Genomic DNA, 14,990 nt, shown 5'->3' with positions numbered 1-14,990 from the left:
TTTATCTTCTAAAAACCTTATGTTTAGAATCAAGGGACTTTATTTCTTTTTATTGGATTCATATAAAAATTGTGCCAGTTAAAGTACACATGGCTGTGGCAAGAAAAAATGTTATTAAAAAACTGACCTAACTTGCATCACAGGCATAAAGCATTTCAAATCATCATTGTTATTTAGAACTGAAAATTCTTGACATTTTACTAAGTAGAATGCCAAAGCTGAAGATAAAAAAAATCAAGGATCTAAATTCTTTATCTAGTCCTTCACATTATATAATTTTTTAACCAATCATTTGATAAATAAGAATTTTTTAAAATACTTGTGTTAATTATAACATAAATTTACAAGGTAAAAATAGTACAAAAAGCTACTAAAAGACATTAAAAGTAAAAGCTTCTATTTCTACCACCAAGTCTTACTCTCAAGAATCAATCCTGTTAACTTTTGCTTTGAGTTTTCCTTGTGGTTGCCATTATAGCATCAAATAAATTTTGATTTAGAAATTTAGTAAAAATAGTATGCATTTTTACCTTACTATAAAAGCTACAGTTTTTTCAAAAGACAACTTTATATTATCATCTATTTTAGGACTGTCTTAAGTAGTATCAAATAAATCATGTTTGATACACAAGAGTAGGCCCTCTAGTAATGGTCATTTCATTCAATATCTTTTCATTATAATGTTGATGAGATGCCGCAGAAACTTAACTCTTATTTATATCAATTAGCCTATGGTAAAATTGTTTTTGTTATGTCACTTCTCCACAGTTCCAAGAACCTATCAATGTTGTTAAGCGAGGACCCCACTGTGTTCACTATAAGTTTTAATACACAATAAACTAATACATAACATTCTGAGTTTGATTTGTATACTATCTGGTAGCATCTCACATTCCACCACTGTTATGCAATCACATTTTGGAAAACACTGATTTAAAGGCTTTCTGGTTTTCTTCATTTCTGGGGTACAGTCAGCCAATAGATAGATGTGAGAGAGGAAGAGGGAGAGGAAGAGGGAGAGGGAGAGGGAGAGGGAGGAGAGGGAAGAGAGAAGGGAGAGAGAGATAGATAGATGTGAGAGGAAGAGGAAGAGGAGAGGAGAGGGAGGAGAGGGAGGAGAGGGAAGAGAGAGAGGGAGAGAGAGAGATGATGACTTATGCATTCTTTTACTCTTTCTTGATAGCTTGCCTAGTTACAGAATTCACCTTATCACCATCTCTAGAAATTTAAAGACAGTGTCCCCTATTTGTTATTTTTTGTGTTGATACTGAGTAATTTAGCTGCCTGACTTCTCATCTTTTTAGACAATATTGCTTTTCACTGTGGAAGTCTTTCGATTTTACTCCTTATCCTTGGAATCTGAAATTTCACCAGGATGTATCTATCAGTCATTTCATTAATTTGTTTTGGCCATTAGGGGGCCTGTACAATATGAAGACTTCCATCTTTCCATAGCTCAGAAAAATGTTCTACAACTTATCTCCATAGTACTGATTCTGAAACTCCTATTAGAACTTAGATATAATCTATGTGATTTTTAATATGTCTCTTAGAGCCCCAGAGATCCCAGAGTCCAAAGGGAACTCCAGAGCTATAAATAATCACCTCTCCAAAATGTCTACAACTCCATGGGCAGGAGTCCAGAAGGAGTTCACCATATTGGCGATAAAATGCTCATCCCCAGCCTCTACACTACTTTAAGATAAAGTAGAGATGTGAATCTCAGAAATCTACATTGTACTGGGTACATACCAACCCCCTTCCCCAAAACCCTAGCTTCAGTTAGGACTAGATACAGAAATTAGACCTTTAGCACAACTAATAATTCCAGTTCACTGAAGTTCCCTTAGGAAGCCACTTGTGCAATGGTTTCCTCGGCTCCGTTTCTGTTACCTTTTTCTCATTTTCTTTCTATTTTCAAGGAATTCTTCAACATCCCAAATTATGCTACTGGTGGTCTTTTCATGTTCTGGAACTACTATACTTTAAATCTATTAAAAAGTGAAACCTTTGGCGAGGAGGTGAACATATGTGTGCTCAGTCCTCACTTTTGAGAACCGTTGTGCTAAAAAGACTTTTGTGCTAAAACATCAACCTACTAAAAAGGGATGATCACCTTTCAGCTACTCCACCATTAGGAATGTCTTACTTTCTTTCTACACAGGATCCAGCCTCCGGACATTTGGCATAGCTCTACTCTTTCTCACCAAGTCTTAGATTTTCTCCCACTCAGTTTCTCTTACTAGAAACGGAAAAAGCATCAGGACTATCCACCTAAAGAGATGACCAGTTAAACAGTTTTGCCAACCTGAAGAATTTCAGTCATTTATTGTTTTACTTTTTAATAAGTGTAAAGAGTTTATATGCAAGTCCAGGTATGTTTGGTTTTTGTTTGTTGTTTTCAGCTGCTGAAATATGGTCATATTTTTGTTAAATAAAGCATTTGGTTTCAGCCAAGAGACTTATTACTATATGGGCCATGATGACCTAAAATAATATGACAAACCAAAAAATCCCACCTAAATCTACTTGCATCAATAACCTTTGGTTCATAATCGACATTCTGAAAAATGACAAGTCATTTCCTATTTTATAAAATTTCATATGATCCAAAATTATCAGACATTAGGGGCAAGTCTTTAAATCTCTCCCTAAATCTACTGTGCCCCAGGCTACAATCAAAGGAGATAAATAAATAAACACCACAAAACAACAAAATGTTTTTGTTACTAATTAGAAAGCAAATGTTCTGTTTCTGTGTCAGAAAGCAAGCCCAAAAAGAGACCAGCATTGCTGAGATTTATTCCATTAATGGACTGGCAAGAAGAGACACTGCTATAAATTTCTCTTGACATCAAAAGTCTAGGCTTAGAGCCAGTGAATTTTTAAGATTTATTTGCAAAAGCACGTATCTTGACAGCTACCAGAAAGGGCAGTTAATTTAAATACCGTCCTCTTCACAGAGATATTTGGGTTGTATAAGGGGCGTGCATGCTGTCTAGCACAGGTGGGGAAGAACAGGTAAATTTCGTTAAGGACGTAAATATCCTCTTCTCTAAAGTTCTTGTCTGAGGGTTGATACCTCTCCAGTCCTTCCTCCCCAGACCTGGTAGTCACTTAAGAGCCAGGATATTCAAAAGCAAATATAGTCATAATTCTGATGTGTTGGTAACAAAAAATATCAGAAATTCTCCTAGTCGTTTTAAGGAGTGATACAAGAGACCAGTATTCTATTTTACCCATAGACTACAAAAGTAATAAATAAAGATTTACTGAATATAAACATCAAACTTGAAAATAATAAATTCATATAACTTAAAGTACTAAAGAAGGTACAGCCTCTGTTCTTGTCCTGCATGGAAACACTCTGTTTATTCAATCTGAACATTTGAGGATAATTTGACCCAGAGTGTATGGTGTTCTTTGGAAGATTCAGAGAAGTCCACTTTCTCATGGATATATATATACATATATACACATATTCTCATGAATATACATAGTCTCATGGATATATCAGTTTAGAAGTGGTGATCATTCCCCAAATTTCATCTGTCTTATTTTTTGAAACAGCCTCTATCCAGAGTTCAAACTTCCCAACTCTAATATCCTGATAATTCAGGCATTTGAGGAACTGGTACACAAGATTAGGAACGATGCCTTCCTAGAGTTCAGAATTAGAACTCGGATTGCATTTTTCTCCGTGGGAAAACAATGAAAGTTAAAATGAAATGTTACACTGTAGATCAAATGGCTTTTAATTTCACTTCAGAACCCAACAATTTATGAATTGTATCTATGTAGAAAACAAATCGAGAGTAAACTTAAAAGTCAAATTCATTTAAAATAGAATGTCCATGTTGCATTATATTACAACTTTAAAAGCACTTCATATACTTAAAAATACTCTTCATATAAATGTTCAGTTAAACCTCCTAACAATCAAATATGTTAGGCAGAGAACATGTTACTATTTGTCAAGTGATGTCATTACTACAGAAAATATAAATGACTCACCCAAGCTCTTCTCATCCATATGGGGATGCTTTCCTTTATTAAGCAAGTGAGGCCTGCTACCTGCCCCCACATTCCCAACTCCTTTCACATGTGTTCAAATTCTTATTATTCTTCACAATTCCAGCTCAAATACTTCTGGTTTCATGAAGACAACTGTGATACTCCTGCTGACAGTGATGGTTTCTTCCTTTTACCTCATAGCACTTTCTTTCTCATACTATCACGAATAAATGGATTTGGAATCAGATTTGGTTTGGGTTCTGCTTGGCTATTTAATATCGGTGTGATCCTAACAAGTAAACTAACCATAGTAACTACTTGCAAATCAGTTTTCTCACTAGTATAAAAAGCAAAACAGAATATACAATCCCAGAGAATTATCTGGAAATTTAATTTTGATAAAGCAAATAGGAAAGACCTATATGAACTGTAAAACCCTATACAAAATTACTTTTCATATACATATATAGAGTTTTTTTTATATATAATTTTTATTTCCCTATTTTCTAGTTGAAGGACTCTATATCTAATGAATAGTTGATTCTGTCATAGCACTCATTGGTGCCTCATGACTAGGTTATTGATACAAATTTCTAAAACGAATGAAGAACTGAAAGTATGACTATATTAGTCAAGGTAAGTTCCATAAAGCAGAATGCTCATCACTACCTGCTAAACATGAAAGGCCAAATTCTGACTTCAACTTCTCTCCAGTCTCATTGCCCATATCTTCTTCCCCAACACTTCAGCCAACCTAGATTTAACACTGATTCCCTAAATACTTTGTATTTTTCTGGCTCTAGGTTTTGAACCAAATCATTACCCCCTTTCATGAACTTCAGCTGTTGAAATAGTATCATACCTTATATACCTGGCTCAAATATCATTTTTTCCATGAAGCTTTCCTTAATCTCACTCAGTGGTAATGGTTACTTCCTACTAAAGTCTATATTTGTTCATATCTCTCACAGACATTATCATTTGACCACATATTATACTTCCTTGTGCACGTATTAACTAATCTAGTACATTTTGATCATGTTAAGATCAGCGTATATATTAGTTATCTTTATATCTCACCAAACATGTAAGAAAATATCTTCCATATAGCAGTTACGCAAATAATATATGTGGCTTGAATGTCCAACTGCATGTTTCTGCCTTATGAATTGCCATGAAAACATGACAAACATTTTACAAAATGATCATCTACTGTTTGAAGTCATTATTACTGCACATTCTATGGGCAAAAACATAGTTTTACCAAAATTTAAAAAGTTTCAAATACATATACAAACAACATATAATCTGATTCCTTCCATAACTCAATGCAGCATGTTCTTATTAGTTACAATGCTATCATTAAAGAATGACTTATTTAAAAAGTTAAGGTACTCAATATGACATCTGGTTAAAAGAGCAAAAGATACTTCAGAAAATAATGAGGTTGACACATTTTTAAATGTATATCATTTTCATCTTTCATCACAAGTATCCAAACTAACATAACAGCTACAAACAATACTCATTGTTATTATTATAACAAAGATTTCTTTCCTAACAGTTGTACACAATTCTCTTCTTTCAGGGATATTTTAATCACTTATTCCTTCATTGCCTGCTTTCGGTTTTTCCCTGGGCTGTTCCAGACATAATGCACAAACAGCCCACCAACAGTTGTCTTCCAGGTGGACTAAATGGTTTCTGTGCCTTCTCACCAGGTTGGAGCTACCAGATTTCTTTTAAAAATGGATTCTTCTAGACTGTAAGCTTCTTTATTCTCACTTTATCTTATCTTTACTTTGTTACTTCTTAACTCCAGAGAATTTTTGAGTCTTTCTGCTGTTTTGTAGTTTTTGTACCCCAACCCTCAAATATCACAAAATCTTTACCTATTAAAATGCGATTTTATTCAGGGCTTTTAGTGATGAGTTAACATTAATTGACTTACTGAGGATTATTTTTCTATTCTCAATCAGAATAAACAACCTTGAATATATTTGTATAACAACTGGCCCCTTTATAATTTGCTATGTCAGGAAGGCTTACCCAAAGACTTAGAGATACAAAATTGTGGTCCTTCTGAGAAGACACCCATCAATGTTGAACCAGCTCTAATGATTTCTTCATTTTATGAACTGACTTATGTTGTTATTAATGACTAAACTAATGAGGAAAGCATGCCCTCGCAGGGGATATCAAAATCACTGGCAAGTATATTAAGTGTTATATTCAAATTGTACTTAGAATTTGAAAACAATTGTCTGTGTTTTTCTCAGCACAAATATGACCCCAGTTAAGAGTATCATAATTTTGGTAGGTAGGAACATGAATTTAAAAGTTAAAGTAATATCATTGCATACTAAATAATAGTGTGGATTTTATACATAGAGTGCGATGAGTAAATGCTCAGTAACTTTCAATCAATTCATATTTGCTTTATATGCCAAATTCATCAGAAATTATGGTAATATTTCAGGCTTATTGGAGAAAATGGTTTTAGAATTTCTAACTTAAAATTGACAGAGAAGAATAAGAGGGATGAAGGAGGGAAAGAAGGGAAGAACCAGAGAAAAACAATGCCATCCTATCATATCAGCAATAAACTAGGCACTATTTGTGGAAGATGATGATATGGTTTAAAAGCATGGACACAACGAATAAATGCACTCACCTCGGTTAAATGAGGATTGGGATTAAAACCACAGAGGCTACAGACAGTGGTTTGACACCCAGTGCATGTGTTAAAATTGGCCTTTTCTGGAACATGCAACAGAAGTTCAGTGGTATTGCAAAGAGGACAGATGGTTTTAGGGAGGCCTTGTACTGGAGTCTGTGCTGCAGACGGAAAACTCGGTGGCTGCAGAGGCTTTTCAGCTCCTGTTTGGCTTACTGGTTTTGTAGATTGCTGAGCTGAGGATTTTCCTGGGCCAGGCTGTTGAGGTGGGGGCTTTGCTGGGTCAGGCTGTTGAGGAGGGGGTTTTGTTGGGCCAGGCTGTTGAGGAGGGGGTTTTGTTGGGCCAGGCTGTTGAGGGCTTTTTCCTGTCCCAGGCTGCTGAGTCAGAGACTTCACTGGCACAACCTGCTGTGCTGGAACCTTTGTAGGCCCAGGTGGCTGAGCTGCAGACTGTGGCCCAGGTTGGTGAGCTGGAGATTTTGGTAAACCCGGCTGCTGGGCAGGTGGCTTCGTTGGCCCTGGAGGCTGAGCTGGAGACTTTGGCCCAGGCTGCTGAGATGAAGGCTTGTCTGATCCAGCCTGCTGAGCTTGAGGCTTTGCAGCCCCAAGAGGCTGAGCTAGAGGCTTTGCCCCAGGCTGCTGAGCTGCCGGCTTTGTTGTCCCAGGTGGCTGGGCTGGGGGCTTTGTTGTCAGCTGTTGAGCTGAAGATTTTGCTGTCCCTGGCTGTTGAGCTAGGGCCTTCACTGGCCCTGGTTGCTGAGCTGAGGGCTTTGAAGGTCCAGACTGTGTTGTGGAAAGTTTTTCAGGTCCAGGCTGCTGGGCTGGAGGTTTTCCAGGACTTGCTTGCTGAGTAGGTGGTTTAGATGGGTTTTGCAGTGAGGGTTTGACTGATTCTCCCCTTAATGTCTCTGACTGTTTAGTCTGAGGCCTGGTTGTCTCTCTTTGAGGTGGAAATTTTGTCTGGTCTTTCTGAGGAGCCTGGGTAAGCCCCTGGACTGGCTTTCCTGTCTCTGGGGGTTGTGATTTAACTTTTTCTGATTGCTGAGAAGATATTGATTTGGGAGAGCCATCCTGCTGAGGTGGGGCCCTCACAGGCTCTTGCTGCTTAGGAATAGGCTTGGGTGACTGTTGCAATGGTGGTTTTGTGATTCCTTCAGGTTTTCCTTGTTCCTTTTGAGCTATTTTTTGTTTCTTGGCGGTTTCTTCCTGGGATGCATCAGAGTCTGATATCAAATCAAAAGGATTGAATTTATTTACAACAGAGGAAACAGCACTTAAAGGGTTAACCTCTGAGAGGAAGCCAGGCATCATACTAGACTTGTGCTCTTCCTTAAAATCAGTTCTAGACTTTGATTCTTTCAAGCTAATAGTGGAAGGACTCCTTCCAGGCAATTTCTGCTCTGACCTCAAAGTGTCTGTAGTTCTACTTTTACTGAGACCAGGCTGAGCTGGACGCCCAAGGTCTGGCGGTTTTCCTGGTTGCTTTGGAGGGTGACTACTATCCAACTCTTGTTTCCTAGAAAAGTGAAACAAAAAGAAGTAAAAATGATGAAAATTATCCCAACTCAAAATAATATTAAAAAGCTATCTTTCTTATATCCTCAAAATTATGAACGTATAAATATAACTATATAACTAGAATCCATTTTTGCAGCATCCTGTGACTGTAAAACTTGTAATGTCTTTGTTACTTTTTTATAGGCCCAAGGTAGAGATTTTACAAGAAGGTGAAAAAAAGAAGGAAAAAAAAAACAGTAATTGCTACTATAAATAATGAAAATATTAAAATATCAAGTCAGAAAATCTTCATAATAAAAATAATTTACATGTACACTTAACAGAATTTAACAATACTTAAAACCCTAATTAAATAGGCTAACTCGATAAGTCAATGCAATGCTATGTTCTAGTACCTTCATGTTCACAGGGTGTATCATTTTTGGTCAAAAGTTATGGTCAAAGAATGGTAGTCTCCCAAAAACTAGCAGCACTAAGAAGTAAAAAATATTCATTTTAAAATGTGGGATTTGCTGCATCTGTTTCTTTTTGTGTTTTATTACTTGATTACAAGAATTTACATTAGCTACATAAAGCACACAATGTGACATCAGGGGAGCTTCTAGTAAGGAGGTTATGGGATGCCTTTCTAGAAACTCTGAGAAAGCTGAGCATGTATTTAATTTTATCCTATTACGTCTAAAAAAGTAATATCCATGAAATAGTACCCTCATTAAAACTTTGTAGAATGAGAATTCCTAGTCTGATTAGACATTTTTGAGAAATAGTTCCATTTAATTATTTTTTCCAATAGCTAATTCTTACTCTCAGATTTCTTTGTGAAGTAATAATAGATGCTTAAGGCATTTTGAAATATATCCTAGCATACAAACAGTATCAAGCTAGTTGTGACCGCACTTGTGCAAAGTGTTGTTACTTTCCTTTGATGAAAAAAACATATAATGATCTTTTGCTTAATGTGTTCTATATTGACTAATGCCATTGTTCGATTATTAGTATTATTTATTGACAGTAATTTTAAAATATAACAAGTAATTAATTTGCAAGATTTCTTTTAATTCATAGACAAATATACAAGATGAATTTTTAAGTTTTGGAAACAAGATAAAATTTAAATGATTGTTAAATAATTAAAATAGTTGTTTCTTGCGTATACATGTAGCTAAAAATTAAGTACATTTTTAATTATAAATTTGCAACTAGTAACAACATGTGGCATAAGAATTATAGAAAATTATAAGTATTTTGTTTGATATATGTAGCTTTTTAATTTTGGAAAGGTTTATTTCTTTTTAATTAAAAAAAAAGGAGAAAAAAGAATGAGTAAATAACATTTAAAATATGAGATGATCACAAAAAAAGTTCTACAGGTTTTGTTTTGTCAAAATTTACATGCTAATAGACAAGACTTAAATTTCAGATGATTAAGTAGTTAATATGAATTAAGTTTTTGAAATTCCTCTAATGACACAGAAATTTGAGTATGGATCAAGATGTAGGGCATGGTAGAAACATAGAAGTATTACTTCTAACTGGCAAAGGATCAAAAAGAAAATAACCATAAGTGGCAATGCATACACAATGTAATTTTCTAATAAGATAAGTAAATAGAATTCTTAGTTCTGGCAGTTTCCCCCAGGAAAAAAAGTTTCAAAAACTTTAGATATTGCCATGTCTCTAAAGCCTTTACTTAAACAAGGACCTAAAATTATTACTCTAATTAATTCCAACAATTCTAAGATAGCATTTAAAATGTATTGCTACAGATTTCTATTTGGAGAAAATAGAATGTTTCTTTACAGGTCTCCCTATGTGTTCCCTTCCATATGAAGGCAAAAGAACCACAGTAAACCTAAAATAGATTTTCAAAAGTTCACTGTTTAGATCTTTACAGTATTCTAGAAATGTTCTATATTACGTTAATAAAATCGACCACATGCTTAGGGATGCCATTATAGAAGTCACTATTCTATAAGTAATTATTTAGGCATTTTATTGAACTGGCTCCCTTGTGCAAAGTCCTAGAAATCCATATTTAAACAGAGTACCAAAAAAACCTTATTCTCAGTTTAACTAAATTATTCTTTTGAAAATACTATTAAACTTAATTGTTTTTGTGATATTATTTAACTTAATCCAACATATGTACAAAACAAATAGGAATAAACTTTGTGAATACTGAGTATTTGTGATAACAATAAAAAACAAAATTTAAAGCAAGCTGTATCAGAAATTATAATTGCTTGGAAGTTCTACAAATATAAGTTGTATTGTATTATAGAATCCCTCAGTGAGAAAATACCTATATAGCTATAAAGATTGCTCTACAATTTAGTTTTAGTTGCTATAATTATGAAAATAAATGGAAAACATGGAGATCTGGAAGCAAAAGTAGAAAGATATTAAGAGAAAACATAGGCTTAATACCAAACAAAAATATAAAGATGTCTTAGCAAACTGTGATCTTTTGGTGAATTTTTGTTTGGTATAACAGTTGTTCTGTTAAAAGGAAAATGACTAAAATGCAATCTGTGTCTTGTGTACTAGACTATGAACTCCTAGACAAAAAATATGTTTCACCCCTTTTTGTATCACAAGAACCAAACCTGGTAACTAGTAGATGAGCATTAATATTTGATGAATAAACATGTCAGGTTTTGTTTTATGCTTCTTCAATTCTTGTACATGCTTTCTAAGTTCTAAGTTCAAATTCTTCTACATGCCTTCTAAGTTCTAAATGGAAATGTTCCATATTCATTTTAGAACCTGGACTTGGCCTGAAGCTCTAGGAAGAAAAACAGTTGTGGAGGTAATTAGCCAGGAGGGGAGGCCCAAAGGAATGCTAAAGAAAATAATTGATTCAGTCACAATTCTTATAAAATATTCTACTTATCAGAAGTGTTTTTAGTAAAACTCTTTTTATATAACACATCTCTAGTTGTAAATAAAATGAGTAGAAGTCATAACATTGCATTTCCCTGGGTCTACCATGAATCAAAAATCTAAGAGCATTTCATTTGTAACCTGTAACTTCTAGCTTGTAACTACCCATGCTTTATACAACCTCCTTTTTCATTTTACTATTGTCATCCCTAGATAAAAATTTTTCTTTCATAGATTAGTAGAAAAAAAATGGTTCAGCTACAAATGAGGTAAATATGTATTCAAGTGTAAGAATGTAAAAGCAGTTGGAATAATAAAATATTTTGTTAAAAGGAACATAGGCAATGACACTTGACAGTGCTGAGTCACACAAAATTTTACTTTAGGAATATCAGCAATGTTAGGAATTTATTTTTATGCTGTAGAGGATACTAGGACTTAAAGAGACTAAGTGATTAATTGAAAGTTATAAAATTAGTCAGAAAATTATGGTGTCCTGACTCCTGGGGGTAGATGGGGGACTATCACTACATTGCACTGACTTCTCCATATGTAAAAGAACATAAACATCAATTAACTCATAAAAATAAATAATTCAATATATAACTTGACTGTAGCCATCATTGCTAGTGCTAGTCACTGCTGGTATCGATATTACTACTCTTTATATTTATAGGGTTTCTTCGTATTAAAATTCAAACAAAAATATCCCTCTCAGTTTTTAATTGATCCTCATAATGACTTTACAATATAGGTAAGACAAGTATTGCTTGCCTTATAGACAAGGTAATTGAGGTACATATGGCTGAGAAGCATATATAACTTACCAGGAGTCAGTTAAAGTTAATAGAATAAGAACCTAGGTACCTGGGCTCTCAATTTTTATTTCTTAAAAAAAAAAAAAAATCAAACCCTACCATGTCTAAATCACAGCACTTAATCTCTTAAAACTTCAAATTATTTGAATATACTTTTGATATATACTTCAATTAATGTATTAATGTGTTTCTAAATATCTACCATATGGGGATTAATAACTTTCCAAAAATTATGTGCCTCTTATAGAAATCTTTCAGTAAAATACAAGCAGGTTGCAAAAATCAGAAATGTATTACTTATATATTTGGATGAAGCTTTCACCAATAACTATTTAAACCAGAGATTACCTATTAGTAAGAATTCTACCACAATAAATTATCAAATTCTTCATAAAACATAGTTTCATAGACTGAAATGACATTTTCAGCCACCCTCCAAAAGAAGAAAAGTTAGGAATTTAGAAATCAAAGTTCACACTTTTCTTGGTATTTGTAACCAGTATGCTAAACCTGTTGCTTGTGCTTCTTATGAAATATTGTAGAAGAGCCAGCACATATTTCTAAAAGGCTAATAAAAGTACTGTACCTCAATATTATTCTATGAAAATTTAGTATATGAACATTCAATATATTTTCCAAGTCACATTTTCATCAGTAGAAAAAAATAGTATATACTATAAGCTGTACTACTTAGATAATGGTTAAGGCTTTTAACCAAAGAAATAGCCCAATATATTATCAGTTTAAAAAAGAAAAATATAGTCAATACAAAGGAGTTGGTTTAACTAGTAGTGGTGGTTTCCTTTCGAGGAAATAGGCTTTTTACCTGATAGATTTTAGGCATTTGGGATTTTATGTGAAAAATTCTGTCACTATCCATAAAACATTTTATATTTCTCCTACATTAAATATTGTAATTATTTGACAAAATTATATGCATATACTTATCTGATAGGTCCTAAGGAAAAAAAATATTTTAATTTTATGAAATAGGGTATAAGAATCTACACTTATATATCCAGATCTTTTACATTTCCAATACTGCAAAATTGTAGGTTTCTCTTCATTTATTATAAAGCAGAAATGGTTTCAGGACCACGGATAGAGAACTATTCTCTATGGGAGGGTGCAAAGTTAAGAGGTTTGTTTATAGTAATAAATGCAGGGCCGGCAAAATGATTATACCCTCTTATTACTCTAATTAGAAACAACTAATTTATTAGGATGAAGGAAAATGGAGAGCTAGAGAAGAAAATGAATATGTTCATATTACAAATTAGCTCTTAATTGCCTATGCAAGTTGTCGTTTATTTGCTTTGTCTTTAAAAGTATGTATTGTAAACTAATTTTAAGATAACACAAATTCACATGTTCTTCCATAAACTGTAAGACACTTGTATATAAAAGAGCAGTGGCTTAAAAACTCGCACATGCTAATTCATAAATACATGTACAGCACCTGCTCTGCTGTGACCAAACCATATGTTTAATGCCACAACGTATTTTAGGGCCCTACACTGAATGTAAAAGGTGTATTCATTCTATACCTTCTACCTTAACAGCTCCCGTTCTCCCATGGGGGTGGGGTAGGAAGGAAGGACAAATCACTTCCAGGGTTATTAATGATATTGTTATTGAAATATTTAGATATAATTTACAGAGAAAAAGACTCCAAATGACCGAGGAAGTTTAAACAGAGACAGGTAAACACCTTGCTCTATCCATTTCCCAACACATCTGTTTTGTATTAATGGAAGACTTCCAGATTAGTAAAGCTCTGGAGGGCGTCTCTCCACGCCATCGTAGAGGGAAAAGGTACCAAAAGGCTAAAAATCACAACCTAAAATCACAGTTCCAAGAATGCAACCCTTGACTATCCCACCAGAAACTCAACAACATTTTTATTCTGCCATCAGAAGGCTTATGATCTCTTTATCGCCACCCCATTAGGGAGGATAAAATGAACGGAGACGACATATATGTACTGCCGAGCTGGCACATACAGGCTGGCACATATGTGCACGAGAAGCTGTACATATATACCCGGACATATATATCATGCTGTGCGTGCCTGTGCATGGAAGGCGGCTCCGCAGCGGCAGGGGTGACGCTTCCCTTGGGCAGCCCCTGCGCCCTTGACATGACAGCGGCGATCTGTCTCCTCTCTTCTTCGCTCAGCTGGCTCAGATCCGCCTCCATGCCCGCCGGGATCACCGAGTGCAATGGGGTCCCCGCCCCGCCAGCCCCTCCTCCGGCGGCCGCTGCTGCTGCTGCCGCCAGCCCTTCAGGGAGCCCTTCCCCTTCCAAGCTCGCCTCATTGCCCATGGCTCAGGGAGGCTCGGGACCGCCGCGCTTCCTCCTAGCGCTGCGTCCCCGTCAGGAAGCCGGCGGCCGGAGGAGCAGCGCGAGCCGGGGTCTGCCGCGGGGCGCGCAGGCGGCGGAGTCCCTGGGCTCCGGACCGGGCACCGCTGCCCGGAACGCCAGACGGGGATTAATCCAGCTCGCAGGTGACGCCCGCGGCAGGTGCCTCCTCCATGTTGGACAACGCCAGAGAACCTTTACAGAAGACAACTCGCCGACGCCGCCTCAGCGCCCCGAACCGGGGAAAAGCAGATCTGAGCAGAGCCAGCCAGCGCCGTCGACCCCTCCCACGGTGCCCCGCCTCTTCGCAGTGCGCATGCCTCCCTCGGAACAGGTGATGCTCACGCCCCCGCCTATTCGCTCTGCGTCGTTCCATATCCTTCCTCACTCTTAGCACCGATTTAAAGGAGCCCAGCGAGAGCACAGATTAAAAACCTGGACGAAACTACCCTGGTTTCTTGCAGGCATATTTCAGGATGCCTCAACCTGACTTTTAGTGGACTACGTTCAAGGTGGGCGCAAAGGGACTGGAGGGGAAGTGTTCGTTCCCACCTTTGGTTCATGGGGTTTGAAGTTTCAGGTTTTTTGGTTTTGGTTTTTGTTTGGAAGGTCGAAAAGATCATAAGAATAGGTTCAGGTAACTGGAGATGAACAGGAAAAACCTGTTACCTTTGGGACAAATTTCCCAAAAGGAGCAAAAATGGGTCCTTTTTATTTAA

The 14,990-nt window shown here is 36.0% G+C and overlaps 1 protein-coding gene across 1 annotated transcript in view; it reads right to left on the bottom strand.

The window, feature by feature from the left end:
* PCLO (piccolo presynaptic cytomatrix protein) overlaps positions 1-14,516 on the bottom strand; it is a 349,327-nt gene extending 334,811 nt beyond the window's left edge. Inside the window, 2 exon segments of the mRNA XM_039849076.1 lie at positions 6,689-8,207; positions 13,982-14,516. Of these exon segments, the coding sequence (XP_039705010.1) occupies positions 6,689-8,207; positions 13,982-14,235 (1,773 nt within the window). The 5' untranslated portion in view covers positions 14,236-14,516.
* Between the last annotated feature and the right edge of the window lie 474 nt (positions 14,517-14,990).

The sequence above is a fragment of the Pteropus medius genome, unplaced genomic scaffold (genome assembly GCF_902729225.1).
Source record: "Pteropus medius unplaced genomic scaffold, Ma_sr-lr_union100, whole genome shotgun sequence".
Lineage (NCBI taxonomy): Eukaryota > Metazoa > Chordata > Mammalia > Chiroptera > Pteropodidae > Pteropus > Pteropus medius.
This window is presented reverse-complemented; position numbering and strand designations above follow the sequence as displayed.